At 42.5% G+C, this 27,242-nt stretch overlaps 1 protein-coding gene across 13 annotated transcripts in view; it reads left to right on the forward strand.

Moving 5' to 3' along the window:
• The window catches only part of elavl4 (ELAV like neuron-specific RNA binding protein 4), a 79,369-nt gene that overhangs the window by 39,014 nt on the left and 13,113 nt on the right, over positions 1-27,242 (forward strand). For 7 of the 13 annotated variants that reach the window (XM_085774274.1, XM_085774266.1, XM_085774273.1 and 4 more), the window contains 2 exons: positions 11,988-12,091; positions 16,325-16,477. In XM_085774274.1, the coding sequence (XP_085630400.1) occupies positions 11,988-12,091; positions 16,325-16,477 (257 nt within the window). Of the gene's footprint in view, positions 1-11,987; positions 12,092-16,324; positions 16,479-27,242 lie in introns of all 13 variants that reach the window. The other 6 variants (XM_085774271.1, XM_085774267.1, XM_085774265.1 and 3 more) reach the window with 1 other exon arrangement.

Genomic DNA, 27,242 nt, shown 5'->3' on the forward strand with positions numbered 1-27,242 from the left:
CTGAGAGTCAGATACACGAGGATAATGGAGGATGGTGTGTACAAAAATAACACTGGGATACCACATGCTATCATCATCACCATCACCATGTTCTCTCTCTGCCCGATTTTCCTCTTAAGTGTGATTTGCCAAGCAGCAGTGAGGAACCCAGCTAACAGCAGATATTTGGAGGGACTTGAAAAACGAACCGAATTGCTGTAAACCTGCTCAGGTCCTAAATGGGGACTGTGAGAGAGGTAGAAATGTTTGCTCGCTCACTTCGAAAGCATTTAGGGTAGTTCTCTGCTCTGCGCTACAAGGTCTCTCTGATGACTTAGCATCAATGCAAAAAGTTAAAAATAAATCCTGCCCTCCCTCCGTCTCCCCCTGTGGTTTTATACCTGTTCCGCTCTCCCATGGGTGTAGTTTCCTCGCACAAACTTTTAGGCTCACAAAGCACAGACACCCTTATACCCTACCCTCCTCCAGAAGGGGCTGCCAAGAGGCTTCATACTTTCTAACAGTCACCCCAGTCATTAACAGACTAGGCCAGATTTGTGAGAGGGAGGTGGAAAGAACACACATGCTCCCTTCCTTGTCTATCAAATATATTGTTGTGTCGATGTAAGAGGGATCTATTTCTGCTCTCTCTTGAATCAGCTTTATTGATTTAGTCAAGACAGATAGAAACAAAGTTGTTTTTAACAATGCTGAAATTTTCTCAATGAATTATTTGAAAATGTCTCGAGGACAGTTTGCATGCTGTAGCTACATATTTTTTTTATATTGATGGGAGTAATGAGACCCCGCTGCCTCCGTGCCTTTAAGTTCTATTACGCAGTGAAGAGCATGAACAGTATAGAACAAAGTTAAAGAATATAAATAAATTCAAAAATAGTTAATATTTCATACACCACAAGACTAAAGAATTCTGACAGCAAATTCACCGATTCAAGCCATTTTTGTGGTGTACTCACCGCATCTAAGAGTCGTTCCATTTCATGTTGTACTGCACTTCTGTTTCAACTTTATTACTTCAAATGCAGACAAATCCACTCAACTCTGGCAAAGCATTCATCACTGTTTGCTTGCATCTCACAATCTGTTTCCCGTCAGTGTTGGCGTCTTAACTAACCTGTGATCATTTGCTGACAAGGTGTGAGCACATGAGCCTTTCAGAGGTAGGGGAGACAGACAGGTCCTCGGCGTCCTCTCAGCTTCCTGTGTACTTGCCCCTGTCAGCTCCAATGACGCCAGCGTGGCGTGAGGCTCAGGCGGGTGCGGGCAGGCGTAGACACTCCAGCTCCGTCTGTCACCCTGGCTGACTTCAGCTGGTACTAAAGCTACCTCTGGGTGTCTTTCTTGCTCCCCACACGGCTGCCTGCCCGCCTGCTTCCCTACCTTCCTGTCTGCCTGCCTGCTTGCACAACTACGGTTGCCTGGTGCTCTCATAACACGCCAGGGACATGCAGGTTAATCTTTTATTTAAGGCTATCTTTCACGCACCTAGCTGCAGCCCACACACACACACACTTGCACATAAGCCTCAGGCCTGCACCTGTGAATTTACTGTCTCTTAAAGAGAAGATATATCCCAAGCATGTAAACAGTTGTTTGAATTAAGTGTGGATACTGTAATAGCTCTTAGCTTTTTTCTCCTGCATTCCTGGCAGAGAGAACACGACATACACAAACGTCAAGGGCATGATAGTTTTGAGACACTGTGCTCTATAGATGGTTCCACTTACAGCTTTTTCTGTTCATGGTTTTCCTTTCTTTACAGAGAGCAAAAAGTCTATTTAAGCTGAAAATTGCTGGTATGAAAGCTTGCATCTTGAGCAACAGTAAAAGCAACCACTCCTTACTGAGATGTCAGTAAAAATACACACACCCTCGTGGGGAGCTTGGAAAATTAATGTGGACCTTGCAATATACTGTATCAGCACTCAGGAATAGCCACACATACCCATGCACACACACACACACACACACAGAAATGGAATTGACTGATCCTTGTCAGTAAGTCATTTTTCGGGATCATTTTTCTGCATCAGCTGCATTTCTGCTGGAGAAATGAATGCATTTGTTTTCATAATGACATGGAGGAGAAGAAAATAGCTTTTCATGCTGGAACAAGAATTGATTGCATTGGGGAGGGAAGTGGTAGGAAGACGAAGAGGAGGGGGGCAGGGGGTTGTATTTATATAGACAACTTTTTTCTTTTTCTTTTTCTTTTTTTGAATCTTTGTGTTGCTCCAATAATTACAGTAGCCAACATCTCAGTAGCCCTATTTTCTGGAGATAGATAGAATATTTTATTTGCTTGTTGAGTAAACTGGCTGCTGTGTATCTGCCCTGTTCTGGTTGCCTGTGTTACCTTTCTCTTCAGGTTGGCACAGCTCTGCCTGATTGCCAGCTTCCAACAGCAAACGCTGCTCCCCCTGTAAGAATGGGAACAGCGCATATATTTTTGTTTATGCAGATGAAATACTTCTCATCTCTATATCAAAGCCTGTAAAGACATCATCCTAAAGCACACTGACTGGAGCCTTTTGTGCACACTACTCTAGTCACCTTCCATGTGTTGGTTTTTATACATGGAATCAGGGGAGCTGATGCAAATCATAGTGACAATGTAGCAAGCCAAGCAGATGTTGGCTATGAAAAATAGATGGACTGTGATGTCAGCTGTGGAGTAGTTCAAGCTGGAGCACCTCTGACAGACAGCAGCTTCAGTGCCATGTGAAAGCCTGCTGCGAACCCAGTTCTTACATAAGGACAGGTACACCTTAGTCATATACTAGGGACGGAACGGTTTACGAAACCGTCCGAACGGTTCGACTGTCTCGGTTCGGTTCGTAGGCATGTGCTGCTCCTTTTTCTCATTTACTAACGAGGCGAAGCGAGTACACTCCAGAGCAGAAGGTGGCCGTACTGCGCCTGAAGCTGTATGCCACTGCCAGTAAACAAGAAGAAGAAGCAAAGAATTGTATCAGCCGGTCAGTTGTGGAAACGTTTGTGAGCATGGCGAGTGAAAAGAGTCGGAGCTAGAAGATGCGCTAGAAGATGCGCTAGCAGCGTATAGGTCTGCTGTATGGGGCGGGGGTGATGATCGCAATCGCGACCAATTAGCACGTTTAGCGCTGTTAAACACCACAATAATAATATTTTTTTTCTGAGACACTATGGCGGGCCCAAATGAGACTGTGGCGGGACGCTTATTTCTATGCATATGAAGATAATGCTTCACTTTATGTTGTTGGTAAATAACGTGGTTGTAAAAGTAGTAAAGTTAAATTATTTTGTATGCACTAATTCTTTATAAGACATTTTTACTTTTATATTTTATAAGATATAATTTTTGTAAGAATCACAATTGATAAATATAGGTTATTTATTTCAGTGAATAACTAATTGTTCTTAGCATTTCTTAAATAAAACCGTGAACCGAACCGTGGGTTTTGTGAACCGTTGCACACCTATCATATACTGTACTGTAGGTGCAAAAAACATCTCAGGTTTGCTGGATCTGCCCTGCTTTGCATGCACTTCCCTGTGGTTCAGCCAACACACTTCCATTAGTTTCACTGTTGTTCCATTTCTGCTATGGAACATTAGATGCGCCCACAAGTATTGCAAACATAAAATATGCATCTAACCCTGATCTGCAAGGACAGATGGGTGGAGCTCAGCTCCTTTGCACGGCCCGTCAGTCTAACGTGTAGCAGATCAAATATTCACCATATAAACCTCAGTTTACCCACATTTTATTGTTGCTGATGAAATATACATTGACAACGAGCTCTGGAGCAAAGCTTATCGTCTTTGTAGTTCAGATTGCACGGTGAGCTGTTTCTCAAATCATTACTAGGGAACAAAACTTGCAATTATACTTCTTATGGTGGGACTTATGGAGCACCTAAACAACACAAATATAATGTAGCTCTGTGTGCTTTTTTTTTTTTTTTTTTACATTACATTTGAATCCTTATTGAAATCAAGCTGAGAGAGATCTGGTGCAGTGTTTGTAACTCATATACAGGCTGCATTCATCTGAACCCGAAATGGGCTGAAGACTGAAGATAGCGTGAACAAAGCTGACAGGGAAAGAGATGAAAAAAGGATTTGACATCTCCAAAGCCAGGTATTAAGAGAGCTGCCTGGCTCAGAAGTGCAGACACAAGCAGGCAGGCTCACATTAAAGTTTCAGAGTCCCAGGTCCCAATAATGTCTTGTCTATCATCATAGCACCCCCCCCCCAAAAAAAAAAATCTCCTCCCTCTGCTTAGGACCCAGAATTGGACATCCTGAGAGCTCGCTTGGCTGCACAGCTCCTCCCATGACCCTCCCTTCAGACCGACTCTGTCCCCTCTCATTCCACTCTGTGTGCCCTTTACATAGAACACAGAGGTTGCGAGTGTCCCCTGTGTTTGCCTCAGATCCAGAGGCTGAATTTGCCTCAGGGCTGGTCCCTCACCCTCCCGGCCTTCCACTCGAGCGCAGTGCACCTGGGCAGGAGAGAGCCAGACGGGCCCCTCTGTCCCCAGTGTGTGTGCCAGAGCTGAGGGTGGATTGACGGCCGAGGACTTGTGGGCCTGTTCACTCTGTGTGCTCTCAGAAGGAGCCCGAGCAGGAGCAGTAGGGTGAGCACTGCAGTCCTGACGTGACAGTCAAATCTTAAAGGGGCTTCTCTGTCTGTCAGCTTGCCTGGTATTTCTCAGCTGCACAGCCAGCCAACCAGCCCACACACTGCAGGCTGCAGTCCACTGGCCCCGAGGCTCAGGGAGCCACCATGAGGGGGTGGTTTACGTGTGTGCCTGTGTGTATGTGCGCTTCGTGTCCCTGAGCTTTTACGTGGGCAAGTGTGTGTCTATGTGTGTGTGTCGGTGGAAGCAGGGCCTTGGGAACTGAGAGTGGGAGCCTCCTGACTGCAACAGTGGCTGCTACCTTGGCAACCCAGGAGGGAAAGAAGTGTTGAATGAGTGAGTGGGAGAGGGATCTACAGTAGATGCGTGTGTGCGGGGGACGTGGCTCTGTTTATGAATTTAGTTATTTAAACGGGCTCATACATGCCATATGATAGGCTCTAACTGTACTGTGAGTATCTGAGGCACTGTAGTCTTTTGTTTTCTTAGCATTTTCTTTTCTTTTTTGCAAACTTACCCAAACTCCCTCTCCACAGTTCTGTGGAGTTGACCCTCTTTAAGGTAAGTGAAGTGTATTTTTGACATGAAGCTGGTGACAGGGCACCTTTTCAAATGTTGGGGAGCAAAAACAGCACTACTTCAAGTTGCTGCAGCAGCAGCAGCAAGGGGTAAAACGTCAGAAGATGGGAAAGGATGGAAGCAGTGAGTGTGACACATTTATTTTGACAAACTGAAGATTTTTTTCTTTTTCTCCTCTCCCCCTCATCTTAAAATGTCGCTAAATTTACTTTAAGTGTGTGTTAGCATCACCGGCTCATGGTTTTGATTAACCCCTGCATATTGCAACCCCCATCCCCGTCCCTCACCCCCTTTGATGCTTCTGTCCTCCCATGACATCCAAATGACAGACTCCACTGTTGACAGGCTGTAGGACTGTAGGAACAAGTAGAAATCTTTATGAATATCCTCTGAAGGTTCCTTCACAATGACAATATTTTTTATTAGATTTTTCATTGTAACACTGCCCCCACGCTCATGCTGAGCTTTTTCCTTTTGGTGGACAGCATTTACTTCACAAAAAATTATCTCTATGGAAATGTATAAATTACAGAGGAACAGAAGACAAAGAAATAGATTATTAAAAACAGAGCAAGTTGGCAGTTGTATCACCACAACAGAATGCCTCTGCTGCAGCTACAACACTATAATATCTGTTTTGACAGCACAGTGTCAGCAGTTCAAATTAACTTTTTGACTAATGGCTGCACATTCCCAGGGAACAGTATTTAGAACAATAGATTGCAGCGAGGCACAAGGAAAAACTGAAGGTTTTTACACCATGGTTTTCATTTGCTAGCTACCACTCTAGATCAAAGAGCCTATAGTGTGTTGTGTGAGCCTTGCCTGATGATAGCAGGAGATGAAGATGCTTTCATGTCTGCAGTACAGTGCTCTTAGTCACATAATACAACAAAAAGGCACAAAATAATGACAGGCAATATGCAACTGGAGCCTCTCGCTCTGTTTACCTTATAGCATATGATTGCCTACCTTATTGTGCTCTACATGTATTGTATACAGTGCTACATATATGTGTTAACATGAATATGTCTTACTTGATGATATGCCTGTAGATTCAGTGTAGCCATGCGTGCATCTATTGTGCTTTTGTTTGTGCCTATAATGAGGCTGCGTGCAATTTGCATAGGTATACTGAGTGTGAATTTTCACCCACATCCTCTGGTGTGTGTGTGTGTGTGAGTGTGTGTGTGTGTGTGAGAGAGAGAGAGAGAGAGAGAGAGAGAGAGAGAGAGAGAGAGAGAGAGTGTGTGTGTGTGTGTGTGTGAGAGCACAGAGGGGGGAAAGGAGAGGTGAAATTATATGGTGAGGCCAGCAGGCAGGACACCCGCTCTAAGTACACTCATTTTCTCATCTCACACGTTGGGCAACCTGCTGTTCCTAAGGACACAAATAATGGCTTAGTCATAACACCACACTAACACGGCAAAGAGCTACTCACTAGAAATAGCAGTGACCACCACCCCTATACAATTTATGTCAGATTGTACTGAAGGTCTGCCAAATGAGTGGAGGTGGAGATTAGCCCCCGCCTCCTCCATACTCCCCCAGCCTTTGTAGTTAATCTGTTAGAGAAAGTGGACATGTGTCACAATATGATAAAGTACTGCAGTGCTTTAGTGGCAACCTAAACCTGTATAAAACCCTTCATGACTGCTTTTGGCAGAAGCACACGTTTACACTCCCATATACTGTAGTCCAATTACATTAACAAATCAGATTGGATTTATATTTGCACTTATTTTAGAAAGTATTTAGACCCCTTCACTTTTTCACATTTTGTTATGTCACAGCCTTATGCCTTTTAAAGTCTTTACTCGTCAATCTACACCAAAACTAAACAAAGTTTTTGAAATTTTTGCAAATGTTTAATTGGAAAAACTGAAACATCACACTGAATTTAATTTTCAAACCCAGTTTTCTCAGGATTTAGTTGAAGCACCTTTGGCAGCGTTTACAGCCCTGGATCGTGTTTTCTTGGGTGTGGCATGACAAGTTTTGGGGATTTTCTGCCATTCTGCAGATCAGTTGAAGTGTGTCGGTGGACATTTTTACGTCTCTCCAGAGATGATGCATTTGGTCAGAGCTCTGACTGAGCCACTTAAGGACATAGATCGAGTTGTACCTAAGCCACTCCACTGCTTATGCTCATTGTCCCATTGAAAGATGAACACTCTGGATTACACATTCTCATTGATATCAATGTACTTGAGATGCTTGGAAAACTTTCACTCCATCTGTCCGATATGAAACTGTCATCTAGAAGTTTCTCTTATCTTAATGCATATTGTTTGAAGCTCAGCTAGAAGGACCATTGGCGTTATGGTCACACCTGTAGGAAGCTCCAGCAAGCGTCCCTCTTGCATTTAAGAATTATAAAGACCCCTCTGGAAACCTTCAGTCTAGCAGAAATGTTTTACACTCTTTCCCAGATCTGTGGCTCTACGCAGTCCCGTCTCAGCCATGGCTTGGTTTTTGCTGCGCTATGCATCATCAGCTGTGAGACGTGTGTGTGTCTAGTTCAAAATCATGTCCAATCAACCACAGGTTACTCCAGTGAAGGAGCAGAAACATCTCAAAGGTGAACAAGAGAAAACAGGAGGTACCGGTGCCAAATTTTGAGTATCATAGTAAAGGAACCAGATGGGTCAGTGTGAGAGTTCAGTTTTTCCCTTTTAATAAATCTGCAAACATTTTTTAAAATTATGTTATCCTGTTGAGTGTAGATTGATGAGGGGAAAAAAATGATTTTGGCACAAGACTGCAACATCACAACATGTGAGTATGAATGCTTTCTGAACTGTGCTTCACATAAATCACATTTGGTGGGGCTTTATTACAAGACCTCTGCCATCATTAAATTTGCATATTCTTTTATTAAGAAGTGCCTTTTCATTGCTGCTGAGCATTTTCTTGAGTTGTTACAACTGTTGTAGTAGAATTTGCAGGACTGACACTGTAAGCAGCTGACGAATCAAACGCAAATGAATATCTAACCTCATTAAAAGACCATTATGAAGAGCAATGCATCATTTGGGTTCTTGGTTTTAATTGACAATTAAAATATATAAGTTAATGTAGCCATTAAACTAATTGATCAGCACAACGCTGATTTTTCTGTTAGCTACAACCCCATTAGAGGCTATTTATCATGCATTTTTAATGGCTTCTCTACATTGCTTCAGATGCAGTACTTTCTCAAGTTATTTTTCTGTCATAAAAAAACAGTAGGCAGTCTCTCTCTGTAAAATCTCTCCACGGGTTTAGACTTTTCTCAAGCAAACTGTCTTTTTAAAGGAATGATCTGTGTGACAAAGTTAGGAGCAATGCCCCTATACTTCATTTTGAATTTTGTTGAGCAGCAGAGTTAAACTGTAATTACTGTATTGTTATTCAGCAGTAGTGAAACAACTTTGATAGATGATGTGCCATTGAAATTACTTCTACAGAAGACTAGAATGGGAAAAATACTCATGTGGGGCTGGAATTTATAGACAGCTTCAGCAGTATCACATTTTGCTTCGCCTTTACTTTATGGTTATAAAGTTTGTTTGAGGTTTAATCATGTGAAGCAGTCTGAGCTGGCCTTATCCTTGCATTGCAATAAGACACCATGCTAGGTTAGGCATTTTAAACTGCATATAAACTGTGCTTAACCATGGTGTGTTGAGCCAGGACAGAGCAGGGCACTGTGATTATGTGATCCAAATGCAGACACCATGCAGTGCTGATCCTGCCAGGGAGTACTGAGCTGGACAGGGCAGGCGCTGTGACAAACTGAAATAAGCCACACTGCCTGCTGGCTCTGCATGCAAACTGTATGTTACAGATGGACTAGAACTACATAAAGTGGTACCTTCACCTGTAAGATTGTGCATGCATGAATGTGTTAGGAGGCCTGAAATAAATGGTGCTCTTCATCTTTTCAGTGTTGATATTCACTAAACGGTTTATGAATGACAATCGCACCCGGCTCCACCCACCACTACGACCAGGAACAATGACACATTCACTGGTTAGCCGCCAACCTCTCCTCTCCTCACTGTCCTGCTGTGAGGACATACTTTACTGCTTGTGTTTGTTTGTGTGCGTGTGTGTCACTCTGTGATTGAGTGATTACATGTTTACTTGTATGCGTATGCACATGTGTGTGCATCTGCCAGTGTGGTGCGTTGGCGCGGCCACTCCCACCCATCGGTTCAGATTCCAGGCAGCCAGGCAGTCTGCAGGTGGCTTCCTGCTGTTAGCTGCTCCGTAGGAAGCTGGAAGTGGTGGGTGGAATCCCCTCACATAGCTTTCCTGATTCTGTGGGCAGATGTCTCCCTCCGTCTCCCCTCTTCTCCCCGCTCACCTGGGGACTGATGCTAGCCAGTGAGCTTCTTCCCCCACCCTCCTATTCCTTCCAGGCCGGAAGGCTCTGAATACCAGCTTAAGCTCTCCATGCATACGATAAACACATGCAATAAAAGTGCATACACACAAATATTATTTACATATATCAGATGAATATCATATTCATCCAGGCTGTAATCCAAGTAACGACATTATGATGTCTGTTGTAAGACTGTTATCCATTGCTGACTCACATGTGTACATGCCCACACTCGCATACCAAGTTGTACGCACCCCCACACACATATAGATGCTTCCTACACTGAGACTGTCCCCCTTGCAGCAAATAGCATCCATAGCTGCCAGTTTGGCTGCCTGGACGGCTCCATGAGTGTTAAGTGTCTCAGTACCATTAAGCACCAGTCAGCCCATTTCGATTGCCCCACATGAGTGCTCTTCGCCGGCACACTTCACTTTCAGCTAACCTTCGGGCAGCGGCTCTTGTCGAACCTCACATTTCTTGTTGAAGATGAGGATGAGGGGTGAGGAAGGTGATGGTAAAGTGGGAGGCGAGGGAGGGAGAAACGGTGAACGCAGGAGAGGAGCATTACAAGCAGCAGGCACTCAGCTGTTGCGCCCATCTGGAATTTAAACTGTCGGTCAGAATTGAATATATGCACATATGAACAGTAACAGTTGGGATTTTTTTTCCTGTTGAGCATATTTATTTTGGTAAAAATACTGCATACTGTACACTTCTGGGTAATTTAGAATACCGTTTAGGGGCCATCTCAGTTGAAGTTACATGCATGTTTTATTTCACTCGCTAAATTAATTTATTTTGCCACATGTTTGCTTTCTCATTACGCAAAGTCTCTTTTCTGTTTGTACCATTTAATAAAGAAGAGACAGTGCAAAAAAAAAATTGAGTTATATTTTAACTGCCAAACTTAACACCTGATGCCAGCTGGGAGTCTGAGAGGAGGGAGAGAGGGAAGAGAGGAACGTTAGTTATAAATAGCAGTAGTCTCTCCAGGATGGCAGGTTTTTAATTAACAATAGAGAACGTCTGATAATCCACAGTTAATCCAGAGGAGAAAAGGGAGGAGAGGAAAGAAGAAGAGAAAATCATCAGCTGTTTGATGTTAGGACTACAAGTCCCTCCTGGCCCTTCCACAGCTCGCTGCTGAGCTGTTCTGCGCTGTGATACCCACAGCCCAAATGTATTTATTTTGTGAAACAGCCATGCTCCATATTTTGTGATTCACTTTGTTTCTGACTAACCGCTGTCTGTTCCTATTAGTGTGAATATGTGCATGCCGCTCCTCTTAAACTGACTGGGATTCTTTGTGCCTGCGTGTGGTGTTAGTGGATAGGGGGCTGTTTGTCGAAAACTAGCCGACTGAGGGCCCTGATGGCTGGAGGCATCCGCTTAAAGTCCTACGCCTGTTGAAAGGCTTGATCTGTCGGGGAAACACTGGGAGATGTCAGGCCTGCTTCACACTCAAAGGGAGTCCGCTATCTAAGACACTTTGAGCTTAGAGGGAAATGGGGGTGGTATTTCTCTCTCCCTCTCTCGTTCTCTCTCTCTCTCACTCTCTCTCTCTCTCTCTCTGCAGCTGTGCAAAGACAGTAACAAATATGTTGTTTGTACTAACTGTGATGCTTTATTTGCTGGAGTCTGGTTGAGTTTCACTCTTGTATTTCAGAAATTATTTGAATTTAATTTATGACATAAAAATGTTTGTATTCAGACATTGACACTAATTTCTTGAGCTCGAAATCATTGCATCAGTAGAATTAAATTTCTTCAAGGTCCAAGATCACTACTATAAGATCAGAGTCTAGACCAATTTCCTGCTCAGTAAGATTTTAACTATGAGAGGAAATAACAGGTGGAGATGTTGTCTTCTGTATCATTATTTCACCAGATTCATCTTATGAATGATCATTTGCTGATCACTTTAAGAACCAACTGAACATTGTAGTTAAAATAGTCCTTTAAAAGCTGCATGTTGTGGTGGACACTTCTGCAGGATTGTGGCAACGTAGGAGGCTTCACATGGTTGACAAAAGTCACACCAAGATTCCCGGCGCTCGAGGCAGAAGTCAATGTGATCTTGTCAGTGGTGATGAGGAGATGTTGTAAAGGATTTTCCAGAAAATTGTATATGTGTACGAACAGATGGGCTGGATTTTATTTTGTAGTTTTAGCGGGGAAGAAAGTACCACATATTAAACTGTGTTCAACATCACACATCTAAATGTATGAGCTACTTTAAGAATTCAAATCCCCCTCTTTTAATAATGAGGGGTCTGTTTCTCCCCTCAAATCTTTGGGTACGGGTGATGAGTATGCATTAAAATGCTTCCTTGTTGTCAATCAGAACAAAATAATCGAATTGAGATAACATTTTAAAAGCTTTTCTTTCCCTCTTTCTGACATTTTAGGACAGAGTCTGGGCTACGGCTTTGTCAACTATATTGATCCAAAGGACGCAGAGAAAGCCATCAACACGTTAAATGGACTCAGACTTCAGACCAAAACGATCAAGGTAACTGACACCATGAACCAGTAAACAAATCAAATTGTAACACACCATAATAATTTTCATTGCCCTCACAGTTTTAGATAAATTGCTGAAAATGAGACAATAATTACAGCAGAATGTAAAAAGGAATTGCTCCATAATTGATCATGAAATTACAAAGCATTTATAAAGTTGCAGAGGTCGTGGTAAACTTAAATTATAAGGTTTCTTTCTTGTTTCACAAAGCCCTTTTTAGACAGCGATGCTGTTAGTGATTGAGCTGGAGGGCAAAATGGGATTAACATGCATGGGCCTCAGATATAAAAGACCATCTAAATCAAAGAGACACATTTTAAAGCTTGTGACTATGGCTGATATGCTAATTACTCTCTAAATGTCATAATGTAAAGGTGAAATTATATAGATATCCCTGAGTGAAAGGGAAGAAACGTGTCAATCACCACATGTTTTCCAAAATAATTGAAGGGTCTGTTATTGCATTTAAATAGCATGACTAATGTGCAGGCTCGGTGGTGGTTGTCTCAGAGGTAAGACATAAATCGTTGCCAGCGCTGTCCCTCCTCCAAAAATGTTTTGAAGACAAAAAATGAAACCTTACAAGCAGTGTTTTTTTTCAGATGTTTCACATCAACATATCAATCATCTCACTGTTAGTCTTTTTTTTTCCCTTTCCGCATATCCTCTGCTATCTTCCCCTCTGCTCTGTGCCTGCTGATATGTTGTTGCTTTTAAGCTGGGCAGTAATCTGTTGCTCTGTGGTAATCCTAGGATTCTCGCTTTCTGTCATCTGATCTAATCTGATCTGATCTAATCTAATAGGATGGGATTAGTCTGTAGTTGTGAATGGGGAGTCTCGCAGAGAATCCATCCATTCCCTGGACAGTGTACGCTGTCTGGCACGGTCTTGGTACGGCACGGCGTCCTGGCTGTGGTCTAACTATTGCCAAAGGGGGAGAAAAGTAATAAGATGATGCATTTTCTGCATGAACATGAGTGTGTTTTCTGTTTGAGGTGGCATCCTTGGTAGTATGTGGTATTTATGGTGGGTGGATCCGTGTCTGTATTGTATACGGTCATTGCAACCTACAGATTGATCAAAGCAGAGCTCCCACTGATACAAGATTACAAATATGTGGATGAGCTAGAGGGTGGAGACTGGGTGAGCTCGGTTGGCATCTGAGGGCTTACATGTCAGTATTACATTATTCATTCAATTTACAAGTTGTTTTGAACATCAGCTTCTTGACAATTTCATATTCAACATTATTGCTTTATTCAGAGTCCGTATTGTTTCTTCATTAATACATGCAGTCATTTAATTATTTTTCCACATTTAGCTTTGGACACTATTTTCAAAGTTGTCCCAGCAATACTCTCTGCATCTTGGCAGCAAGAAATATTGGAATATTAATTAGCTGAGTGAGCTTTTTAGAAATGAAGGGAATGTAAATATCTATTCATGGCCAAGATAAGTTTAGAAATCAAGAGTTGCAATGTGCCAGTGTTAAGGAGTATTTTTGGGACATGAGAAATAAAAGAGGTAAATGAACAATGTGATAAGGCTAGTAATTCAACATGGAGACTTAAAAATCACCATATAGATTGGGCTGTAGCAGCCTGCGGTCACACATTTTCACTCTCACACTGTCATGACGCAAGAGGTTGCCTAAGTTGTTCCTGAGATAAAGGTTGTCTTTGTAATAACAAAGGACAACTCTGCATTTCTCTCTGGCACTTCCGCTCCTTCACACTTCATTTCCTCCCTCCCACTACCCCCTTTCCCTGCTTTCTCTCTCCACAACAGACTGAAATACCCTAAAGGTAACAAGGTAAATTAAAAGGCAGCACGGTAATTCTAAAATTAAGTTTGTCGCTCTTTCATGTCACACCCTTCCCACTCTCTGCCACTACACTTGTGAGGAAACGCTTGGCCCAGAGATTCACATGCTCTCAGGCGATGTGTCTCTCTGTAGTGTCTTTGAGTTGGTTTCGCTGCTGTGGTTTCCTCCACCATGACACCTCAGATTTTGTCAGCGATGGCTGCGATGCTGCTTTCCTACTGAGGTGTGAGGAGAAGCAGCATGCCAAAGGTGAGAGGAGCTCACAGTGACACGCATGCACATAATCTCAGACACATTTATACAGTGTGTGCTTGTGAACACTTTAATCTTCACACTTGCAGTTTTTCTAACTTTACTGCACACACACACACACACACACACACAGAAACACAAGCACACATACACAGAGAGAGAGAGACTCCTGTTTCACACATGCACCACACCACACTTGTACACAATACCGCTCACAGCTTGAGGAGGTGTTGATGGATTAGACATCTGGAGTTGGCTGACAAGGAGAGAAAATGAGGGAGAGCTACAGTACAGAGAGAAGAAAAGAGGACGGGAAAAAGAGGCAGAATCTGGAAGAGAGAGAAAGGTTTAGTGAGGCAACATGCAGGAAGGAAGGAGAGAAGCAGAAGGAAATGATTCAGGCAGCAAAAAGGAGAGAGATGTGGAGAGGAAGAGGAAGACAGAGGAGCTGAGAGAGTAACAGAGGCCAAAGAGGAAGATGTGTGAAAGAGAAGTGAGACATGGGGAAAGCCAGCTGTTCCCAATCCCATTCCCCCGACCGTTAGAGTTCAGCAGGATTTCCATGCTGTTGCTCGAGGATATGGCTGCATATCCACCATATTTGCCTGACTTTAACCTTATTTGATGACTTACGTCTCCACATGTCGGGGGTAATGAAAGCACTGCAAGGGAAAGCTGCAGTCAGCAGCAATAGTAAAGGGATTTATGCAACTTTTGCTGGAGCAAAATGAAGTCTGCTCATGAAGATGTTGGGGACAACATTTGACAGGTGGAAGTTCACTGGTACAGTAGAAAGCTACTGCTGGGAGCTGCACAGTATAACCAGTTATTCCCCTCCTAGAGCTGACGTTCACATGCAGTATTTTCTAAGTAGAAGAATAGGAGTGACAGCAATGTAAAATCTGTGTGCATTAGCATGTTTATGGACATGTGCTTGTGTGTCTGTATTGTACAATTGAAATGAGGAGAGGGCGTAGCATGTTACAATGAGGAACAGAGTGAAACTGAGTGGATTACTGCAAGGGTGACAATGTAATGGATTTTGTTTGTGTGTGATTGTGCGCACTTGTGAATATGTGTATGGTTGCACAGGTTATTGCAGCAAGGATTGTGTGCAAGGATTGTCTAAAATGTTTCAATAACAGTTTACTCCAATGGCAGATTCTCTCTATGTATGTACCGTACTTTCCGGACTATAGAGCGCACCTGAGTATAAGCCGCACCAGCTAAATTTTAAAAGAAAATACATAGTATATAAGCCGCACTTGGATATAAGCCGCAGGTTTTCATGTTGTAACATGAGATAATTACACAGAAAGACAGTAAGGAACTGTTCAAGTCTGCTTACTTTTCCGCTGTTTTGGTTACGCTCCTCTCACCCATATGCATTTGTTGACAACGAAGCCGGCGAAAAATAAATAAATGGAGAGACCGGATAACGTTACATGACATATACGATGTTACGGCGTGTGTGTTTGTGTAGTCTTAAACGTCATAAACAAAAGATTATGGGTTACAGAGCGTGTTTGTGTGCGGTGTGCAGAGACGAGAGCTGGGACACCGGGGCGGGGACAAAGTAGCGGCTTACAGTCCGGAAAGTACGTATGTATGTATGTATGTATGTATGTATGTATGTAAGTTTTACTCATAAACTTTGTAAAACAACGCTGTGAAATCCACTCAGCAGAGTTTAGAAGGCTAAATGGCGCTTGGTTAAAAAGCTGAAAGGTTTTTGGTTGCTTACTATTAGGGTTGCTGCTAATGCTTTCATTAATTTACCATCTGAAAACACAAAACATTAATTCTCGCCTTTTTAAAATCACTCACATTTCATCTCAGAGTAGCCTTTGAAATCAAATCAATAGGGTGAATTAAAAAAAACTTTGGACAAAATCCTATAGCTATTTATCCTGCAGCTCTGGCAAGCTGAGCTTTTCTTTCAAAGTACAACACCTGTGATTTCTACTTAAGGAAACAAAGTTCCCACTGCCTTCCTCTGCAAACGAGTGTTTTATCTCTTTAGTGTTTTAAGCAGCTAAATCTTTTCCTGACATGATAATCCCCAAGGCAAGGTATACTAAGAAATTATAATAATTATTCACACAAGACCTAAAACTCTAAAACACATTTTCATTTTCTACAGGTGTCATATGCGCGACCCAGCTCAGCCTCCATCCGCGACGCCAACCTTTATGTGAGCGGCCTGCCCAAGACTATGACCCAGAAGGAGCTGGAGCAGCTCTTCTCCCAATACGGACGCATCATCACCTCCCGCATTCTCGTCGACCAGGTCACAGGTATCCATGGGGCAGCACCTCCTCTCTCTTACATCTTGACATAGACTCAGCTACACACACACACACACACACACACACACACACACACACACACACACACAATACTGATTTCACATGTTTAGAAAGCAATTTTGGTTTGTTAAATTTCTGGGTGTGATTCGTGTGTGTTCTGTTCTGTGTGGTCATGGGAGAATTTGATGTTTGGACTCATGGGTAATATTAGCCCAGTTTGTGCATTTTATGTCTGAGTAACTGCTTTTGAGAAAGTAAAAGAAATTAAACCACTTGTCTCAACTTTGAAAGTATTTCCACAATTGCAGAATCCCCGAGAGGCAAGTGAACAAAAGCAAAACTCCAATGATCCATTTTCCAAGTCAGATGTAAATAGTTTTCTCCCCTGTGTTTACAACTTAGGAATAGGAACACATGAAAAAATATTTTGGCAGGACAATATTTCTGAAGTTTCTCAATTTGTTTTTTCCATCTGCGAAAACAGGTGGGGGGAAAAATTTGCCAGGTGGAAAAAAATAAGCTTTTTTGAAGTTATTTTTTGGGTGTACTGTATTTGTAGCCTTTACTAGATGGGACAGTGAAGAGAGACAGGAAACAGAGATGGACAGCAGGTGAATGACATGCTGCAAAGTGCTGGCCAACAGTTGTTCTCATGTCATATGCACCATAAACACTCAGATATTGCAACCCCCATAGGATCGTTTTTCAAAGTTACTCTTCTTTCCTTTCTAATGAAAACATGTTAAAAAGTGTTTTAGCAAGTGTTTCTCCTCATTTTGGATACAAGACACTGAGGTGACACACCCAGATTCAGATTTTCCTTCAGAAATGTCTCCATGTACTCTAAACACAGGAAACACTACATTGTGTAACTGGTAAACTCCTATCTCCAAGAAAGTGTCCTCATAGTGATCATTCACTTGCTGGTCAGCAGATAACAGCTAATGTCAATATCAGGGCTCAAACGATTACTCGAGTAATTGGAGTACAAAACATGATCGAGGCAATTTTTCTTTTCTTCTTTTAAATAACTACACCCGCAATATACAGCCCACAGAGCTTGTGTTTCACGTGGACTTTTATTACTGTATTACTGACACGCTGCAGAGTTCTGTGGATCAATCTGAGAAAAGACAGTAAATAAGATCGAAGGTGTGGGACCACTGACTCCAAGCTGCGTTCACTGTAGCTCAAGGTTCATACCGTAACAGCGTGTCCTCAGTGAACAGTGAACTGAAACTGAAAGCATCCAGTCAAGTCCACTGAGCAGTTCCGACACAATGTCAGGCAACATAACGTAATGTAAACATGTGCATTTATGTGTTCGAGATGAGCGCTGTTGAGAACGCACAGTGATCATAATCAAATCATATTTTGATGATGTGATCAATTCTGTGAAAATTGTTGCTACACAGGTTACTCTCTGTGCTGTAGGTATATGAGTTTTCATCAGTTTACCTGATGAAATGAACCTCAGTGTGTCTCAGTTCATCCGATGAAAAGTGCTTAGATTGTTTTTCTTCGTGTTCACCACATCAGTCTTTGAAAATGTTCTCATCAGTGCCATAGTGAAGAGATTTTAATCACATGGCTCAGCCCTACCATCCACCAAGCAAAGCCTAGTGAATGACTGACCTCAATAGGCAATTTTTCACACCATGACCCCAGCTGAGGCCGCCACGGTAAAAACAGTCATTATTGTGAGAAACACAAGCTGCGTAATATACATGCTCAATTACACATTCTACAACGTCCAAAACACAGGAATGAATCACATCAGCCTATTGTATTGCAGAAGAACCCCTCCAGCGTGTCTCTTAGATCCATTTCAGGGGTTGTGTGCGTGCCTACAGGCTGCAACCTGCTCCAGTGTTATGTGCAATGTGTACTGATGAAGCAGAAAGGGAGCAGCATGCTGTAAGCCACACTCATTTGCCTAAGCAGAATAAATCACTGCTGGCAGTGAAGTGCACGCCTGTCTGTACACACTGAGCAGAGGAGGAGAGAGTGTGAGAGGAGAGGGGAAAGCAGAGGAAAGGAAAACAAAAGGAGAGGAGAAAAGGAAGGAGACGGGGGGGTTATGCAGACGAGCTGGGAGGAAGCAGAAAAAATGGAAAGAAAAGCAAGTAACAGAGGGTGTAGATGAGCAGCTACGTGGGAAGGAGAGGAAATGAGAAGAGGGAGGAAGTGGGGGAGAGTTACGGAGGGTGGCGGTGGAAGGGCAAAGTAAAAAAAAAAAAAAGACTGGACCATTTCTACCCTCATCAACACACATTTAGATGAAGTGGGCACTGGGCACTCTCCTGCCGATCTGTTTTACAGTAACTAACAGACCTGTCATCTGCCATGCTACTTACTGTAGACCCTAGGGAATCCCTATAAAACAATACAGCCATGCAACATACAGCAAGGCTACAGAAAACACATCTGTTCAACCACAGCCACACACGTATCATTGATTTTTAGCTTCACAGCTCGGGCCACACACACCAGGGAAAAGAAAAAAGAAAGTGGTCGCAGGAAGCCAAGGTTTTGATGTATTCAGTATAGGCTGCATTCACAAGAGACTGAATAATTCATTGTGTTCATTCTTGACTGGCACGAGGTCAGTCTTAAAGTGGAGCGTTCTCACGAGCGTGTCCAGATAAAGTGCCACAGTGGTTCATTTCCACTACTGGGAATAATATGAACGCCCAGATCAAAGGAAGATGCTCAATTGAGAAAATAAATGGTGTTTCGCATAATATATAATCGTTCCTTTCACATCTAGTTACACATGAAGGTTTAATATTCACACATTTTTCTCTTGAAAGACATTAGATCCACTAAAATAAAAAATGCTCACAAATAGTAATACTGCAGTGCATGGTGCGACTACTAAACGATTAAATTGACAGCAGGTAACTTGTGTAAAAACAAGGCAATACTTATTAATCTCTCTCTCTGTACGTGTGTGTGTGTGTGTGTGTGTGTGTGTGTGTGTGTGTGTGTGTGTGTGTGTGTGTGTGTGCGTGTGTGTGTGTGTGTGTGTGTTCTGTCTAAAATATAAATATTTAATACATCATAAATTTTCAGGTTTGGTTGCAAATTCTATTTTTCCCAGATTATTATGCATTAGTTTGGTCAATTTCAGGAATACCCTTTTCCTGTCTCCTACACACAGTCTTTTTTTGTTGTTGTGAGGTTCAGAAATGAATGAAACTAAATTAAATGAAACCACCAGATTCAACTTCTTTCCAACCTTTGATCTAATGCCGCTTGTTAACTCTGTTGTTGGCCACCTGTTTTTCACAGAAGGTAATGTTAACATCACTTTGCTCTGAGAGTATATCAAAGCTAATGGAATAGTTTACGCCAGATGAAATATTATCAATTTCCTGACACTACAACAACCATTACCACACTCAGTTTCTTTTACTTGCTTGGAAGGTAGATATACTGTGTCACTAGAAGGCAAACAATTCTTACAAAGGTGTAGCGGTCAGCACACTCTTATGTACATGCAGCACAAGGCGTTTTCACACCGTGAGCCTGCTGACACCCTCGACTACACTAATTGCCATCCTAACTACCACCTTACCCACCTGCCTCAAAACTGAAGCACACAATGATTCACACCTATACTGTGTGCACACACACATAGAAACAAAGATAATGTGAGAAAGAGAGATGTTCTGCAAGGTGTCCCCAGAGGATTAAGGATCAGCAGGAGAAATGTTAATGATTAATTAGATGTTAGAGTTGCTGGTGATTAAAAACATGGAGGACTTTAGAAGGGCCCTGAGAGTAGTATCCTGGCTTCATTGACTCGTCTTTTTCTTTGCTCCGTTACTGAACAGGCATATGCGCACACAACACACACACACACACACACACACACACACACACAAGCTGCTATTAAGAGAAAAATGGGCTGCAAATGAAAACTCTCCTGTGGCTGCCAAAAATATAAGTACAGAACAAGAAAGGAGAGACAGGGTGAGAGAGAGGAAGAGGGACAGACAGATTTGTGGGTTGTATAAAAACGGTTCCCGGATCAGTAAGTAATGTACAGCTCAGGGATCAGCCATAGTATCTCCTAATGGCTATACTGTTTCACTCACTTCTCAGAGAAGAATCCCTGGAGAAGAAACTGTATTCACTGCCACAGCTACCTGGGCAGTTTGTGTAGTTTATTTTTAACTTAAGAGTTTTGTGCCTTAGTCTTACTGACTTCAGGGACATAAGATGTTGATGCAACATTATTGTCATGTGGTGCCTTGAAGTCTTTCGCAGGTCATCAGTGACTCATCTCCATATTTATTGAATCAGTGCCTGTAATCCACTTCACTCTGTGATTCACTCTTCCTCCTGAAGACACACCCTTATGTTATCCACACAAATGGAACAGCCTGTGAGCAACACTCAGACAGAAATGCACAGAAGCAGCAATGCTACATAAAGTTGTTGGAGGAACGGATGTTCTTCAGTGACCATTGGCAGATGGGCTGATGATCCCCAGCTCCTGCTCTGCTAAATTGGGAACATGAAGACTGTTCTCCAAATGACCTCCTCATCAACAAGATGCACCCTGCAGTCACTCTTATGCTCATAAGGACAAGAAGGAACTTAAAAAACATCACTGTTAGCATCATTCACAGTCACAGGGGGCTGAAACAAAATCCACTGAAACTGCTAAATTGCCCCAGAGACTCAGAGAGCACAGCATTGACTTGACAAGGATATCTCTCCATCTGTCCATCTCTTCCTCTGTCCCCTCACCCTCTATTGATTCCTTCTGAATGGATAAGCATATTCTGTCTCTTATCAGTGCAAATAGTGCAGGCTGGATTCCCACTCCGGCCTTTCTCTCTAACCTTCGGGGAAGGCAGCCAGGCCGTGATCTTGTGCTCTGACAGCTGGTTTCGGCTAGCCTCAATTTGAAACAGATATAATATCAGAGACAGCCTTGGATCGATAGTTGGCTATTCCTAGTTTTTCATCCCGGACCTAGTGTGCGCGAGCAGAGGTCAATGCTTACCTGATCAATGACTGCAAATACAATTGATCCACAGACTTGGCTTCTATAAACGGTGGCTCAGATGCGAAACTAAATTGCTGCTCAGTGTGTGTACGGATTGGCTGTGAAAAGGCTGATGCCATGTTCCCTTCATGTGGGATTAGAGGGTAGCAATGGGAAACATTCCCACGGTAACAAGTTGTTCATGCCATCGTGCTACTCAAGACGGTGAGTGCCAGTGTTACTAATAAAAAGCGTATTGAATAAATTAAGGTTTAGTTACCTTGAAATTTGGCTGGCATGAGGCATCCATGTTTGAAAGCTTTTCAGACATTTCAGTAGGATTTACTGCCAAATTGTCATCTGTATATTGAAGCTTTCAGTTAAAAGAACAAACCCTGACTTGCTCCACCAACACAAGAAAACATCACGTTGTTTGAGAAGTTCATTGCACAGACATGCAGCATCACAAATATGCTTCTGCACGCACAGGTTGAATTGTTTATGGGGCTATTGAAAGTCCAGTCATGTAATGTTCGATGCGCATAGCGGCGCACATTTTTATTGGAACTCAGTGATCAACACGGGAGCTGAGCAGTCACCGTCTCTGTTTGAGGCTATAAAGAATTTAATTATGTTTACATGCAACAATAATGGCACTGCTCACAAAACTGTCTGAAGATTACCTGCTTCGTGACTCAACCCTGGAAAATTTAACCAAAGCTTTTTTTTTTTCTCCACATAACTTGGAAAGAAATACCACAGAGTACACAGCTGCCATCCTCTGTAATATGGTATTTTTAGATGAGAAAGAGAGAGACAGAGAGAGAGAAAGAGACACGAGCAGAGGATCAGAGAGATGACAGACCAAGAACAAGAGGAGTGTCACATTTTACTGTTTCACGATTTGTGATCAAACTGTGTTAATCCGAGTCCAGTGTGTCCTCACAAAGTTATAACTGACCAGTTTCACATGGGATAATGCTTAGATATGTGTGACATTGTTCTGCAGTAACTTGGTGAAATATACAGTGCATTTAATGTATCACTGTGCAAAAAAAAAAGAAGACTGATGATTTATTCAGGTCAACTGAATTATTCCCTTAAACTGAAGAGAAAAGCTTTGATGCAGTTCTATACATATACGTATATCCATGTAGCAACAGTGGATCACAGGTAATGGTACTGTAAAAGTCATTTGAACATAAACAATTATGACAATTTAATGTCTGATGTGACGAGAACAGTCTATATACAGTATATATCATATATTATGTTGTTGCACATATCTGTCAAGCATTTAGTTTACTCTTACTGGTGAAATTAAATCAAAACTATGTCTGTATGTAGCACTGAAAACAGATCAAGCCCTCTACTCTGCACACAATCAGAGCCAATTTTGTGCTGCCTAATCTGCATGGAACTCGCGTCTCTTTTTGCCTCTCCTTTCACCTCTGTGCCATGCCTGCTGCGCGGGGTACAAAGATACCAAAAACAACATGCATTTCAAGGTCAGGGAAACGCCACTTTGCAGTACTAGTCTTTCCAATACTGTGAAAAAGGAGCCCCAGAAGTCTCATGGTTCTATAGTTTGACTTTTGGTTTGCATGGCGTACTTGTGAATTTCAATAACACTATTTTCTCTCAAAGGATTTACCCTTTCTCTGTACAGTTGGTATGTTCTCTCCTCTCTTGACTTGAATAATGGATGCTTCTCTTCAGACTGACACCACACTGACTCCCTGTTCTCTGCCTGTCCAGTAGTAGAGAACAGAACGGTCAAGGTAATACGAGCAGAGAGGTGTACCCTCTAGGTGGGACTGACTGCAGCCTTGACTCGCGCTATCCTCTCCCGTCTCTCTGCCTTCAGTTGTTTTCCTCTAATCTTGAGAGTGCATACCATCTCTGTGGTGGTCGACACACATGCACGCACAGCCACATACAGATATGCACGTCGATACATGCGCGCACACACCAGACAGATGGTTGAAGCTCTGCTCTGACAGAGGCTAAAGCACAGGGCACCTCCACTCTTCAAAGTATCTGCGTCGCTCCCCTTGCTGCTTTTTCAAACGCCATCTGTACCCAGGCGCAGTAATGTTACTTAAAACAAGGACATTGCATTTTTTCCCCCTCTCCCTCTAATTAGAAGACAGCAGGAAGAGTGTTTCTTTCTGCCTCTGCCATATTATGAATCGTTTGGAAAGGCAAGTCTAATCATTTCATACAGTTGGCACAATATAGCTTTAGAAATGAGAGATAAAAGGACGGGAGATGGAACCTGAAAACATTTTCACATTTTGCTTATGCATGCGTGCATCGGTGCATGAGTTTCTCCGAGAGTGTATGGGCCTGCTTGCAAGGATACAGTGCACTAGATGGATCAACTATGTGTCTGTGTGTGTCTGTGTGTATGTTTTCTAACCTGAGAGCCAGGTTTCTTACCTCTCTGGCCTCTCGGAGGAGCAGTCATTTCTCTCTGTCAGTCAGTCAGTGTTTGGGGAAATGATAGTGGGTTTTAGAGAAGAGCGGCTTTGTTTGGGAAGGACTAAGCAAGAATAGCGCTGTTTCCTTTCATCATCATCCTTTTACTGTCACCTCCTCACACTCTCCCCTATCACCTTCTCTCCTTTTGTCCTTTCCTTCCTCACTGCTTGTTCCCACTCTTTCACTTTCTCCTTTTCATTCTTGCCCTGCCCGTCTCCACCTCCTGCACAGTACTCACTTCTCGTCCCACAACCTCTCTCCCTCTGCCCCCACCAGTCTTACACACACACACACGCACAGACACACACCTCCCCCTCCCCAGATTGAGGTAGCGTGTTATTAGTAAGGCAGCCAATGTGCCTGTCGGTGTGTGTCAGAGAGAGATAAGCACAGGTAGAGAGAGTTACATAAGCCTCTGTTGATTACTGTGGAGGAGAGGGAGAGCAGAAAAGGAGAGTGAGAAGAAGAGAGGGAGAGAGAGTGAGAAAGACAGATTGCTGTACCTTAGTAAGTACATTGTGCTCTAATGTTGCCTGTATGGCTGGCTGGCAGTTGATAAGTAGCCTAGGCTTCTGGGGCTGGTTGAAAGGACAGTCATTAGGTTGGACTCCCTAGACTGGCAGCTTGCTTCATAGATTGCAAGTTTGTTTTTGTTATAATGTTTAACAGGAGAAAAATAAACCCCTCTCAGGGTTTATTACGTTAATATGGCATGACAGAGTGGTAATAAAAGAAAGCAGCTGAATACAATTTGAGAGTCATGTGAATTGGTGTCGCAGGTTTTTCACCTCAAACTGGTTTATTAATTTCGTGTGCAAGTAGTTTTTTTTTTTCCTCAGATTAGTACCGGGATAATAATCAAAGATAAACCAACGACTAACCGATCACTGACAAGTGCACATGGAGCTCCACTGTTGTCTAAAAATCACTGAAAATGCACTAAACAAGTCACACTGGTTCCCTGAGTGACAAGCTTCTTCATTATGACCAACATGGGCCCTGTTGTGTAGTCTGAGTCAATCCCACACACACCGTCCTGCTGCCAGAAGCACTCACTAGTTTTTCAATGTGTATTAATCTGCAGCTGAAAATAGTCACCCATAAATGAATCCTGATGGTAAAAACAACAATGCTGAGCTGTTTTGCTGAGACAGTTTACACAGGAACTTCTCATTTGTGAGAGAGATTTATTTCTCCAGTAGAAACCAGTGGACTTAGTCTTTCTGCAAACCAAGATAAAAGTAGATAATATACAATCCTGTTCTGTCCTGCAGTTGTTTTATAGTGTCCATGATTTGATTTGATGTGACAACTTCAGAACACATTAAACCTAAATGGAGTATCTGACATGCTGATATGATGCCTTGTGAACATGATATAAAGATAAATTCAGCCTCAGATGTGAGGAGAAGACTTTTGAGTATAATGAGAATGTGGTCCATCTCTCCACCCTGCAGGTTGATATTAAGAATAAAGAATAAATTAAAGAATTATAATTCAACATGTTAAAGGCTTTCAGAGAAAACCAAACAGACTATGGAAAGAAAAAACAAGGCCATATGAGAGTGGATAGTCAGGTCAAATGGACAGAACATTGTTGATCAGTGCTGTTTCATTATATACTGTAGCAAGTTCAAATGCTGTGGTTTACATATCAATGAGTTCATATTTCACACTGCCATCACATATTTCGCATGTTAAGTCCCTCTAACCCCCCCCTGCTCTCTAGTGATACCCAACAGTGTACAAAATGAGTGTTTCACAGCACAGCCTTGAACTACGTCTGGGGGCCCAGTTCACTCCACTGTATCTGAGCCAAACAACATCAATTCTGTTTCACTATCTGGATTTGTGAGTGCTTGAATAAGTGAATATGATGGCCCCAGACTGCATTTGTAACTGTTGTCTACAGACAGAAGTAGACGCAGCCGATGATTGGGAGGGGTCACACTTGTGTGTGTGTACACCTAAATTTACTGTTGGGATCATCTGCCATCTCACCTCTCTCACCTCCTTACAGCATTATTGTTCAAGCTCAAGGACATAAGTAGCTGGTGCGTCACAAGGAAAAAATTGCATACTTATAAAAACATCCACATGCACACTCTGCAATCAGTCATGGACAATTGCAAATGGTCACGGACATCTCTACTCCTCTTTTCACACTTCACTCTCAATAGCACCTCTTCAAGTCATTACTTAAATATGTGCATGTGTATGTGTGTATGTGTGCATGTGTGTGTTTTCCTTCATCTGTATGCCAAGCATTCGTCTAGAGGCCCTCCAGCCAGAACCAGCTTAGGAGCAGCTCAAGGCCAAACAAGTGTGAGGATTAAAGGAGAAATACAGTCCTCTCTTCTCCTCTCTCACCTCGGCCGAGGAAGTGAATGAGCAATGCTCTCCTCTTCCTTAACTACCGCTGAGGTGCCCTTGAGCAAGGCTCAAATTGCTAAGTGCCTTGCAGCAGAGGACTGTTGTGAAATTGGGCAGGTTTCCAATTATCAAGGAGAAGCATGGTGTTAGAGGAGTTTTAATGCTCACTAGATTTTACGTCCATTACCAATTACAGTTAGTGACTGGAGCTCAGAAACGGCTCTTCCCGAGCAGCGACTGCCATTTTACCTCACACACAGCACATTCATGACAACTACAGTAATAATGAAGAAAATCGTAGAAACAGCATCGGTTGTTGTTTGCACTGTGTAGATCCCATTAGAGTTGTTATTTTTCTGCTACTGACAAGCTAATTAAAATGTACAGGTACAGAGCTGGCATAAGAGGAAGTACGGGAGGGGAAACTGTGAAAGCCTGTCAGGGGAGAGGGAGCCAGAGAGGTAAAAAAAAAAAAAAGAAGAAGAAGAAGAAAAAAAGAAAGAAAGCGAGAATAAAACAGAATAATTATACAACACACACACAATACAAGTTAATGAGATCATCCAACAGGCGGGAGGAATATGCCGTGGTTCAGGTCTGCGCACGGCAGCATGTGTGTGGTCAGTGAAGATGATGAGTTATAGTTAGTTATAATCCGTCTTGATTAGAAATGTTTTTATTTTTATCAATTTTCACAAAAACATAACTTCGTTTTGCAGGGGAAAAAAGTTGACAGATAAGAAAATGTTCCCAGTATTTGAAAGGTGAGAAAATTGCAGGGCATGTGCAAATTAGCTACTTAGTCTCTGTAAAACTACAGTTTTTGTGCTGCAAATTGTTGGTATGACTTTTAGCCAGATTTGCGCATCATTTTTAAAGTACACATTTTTTTA

Source organism: Trachurus japonicus, chromosome 4 (assembly GCF_045865225.1).
Source record: "Trachurus japonicus isolate A0001 chromosome 4, Traja_1.0".
In the NCBI taxonomy this organism is placed as follows: domain Eukaryota; kingdom Metazoa; phylum Chordata; class Actinopteri; order Carangiformes; family Carangidae; genus Trachurus; species Trachurus japonicus.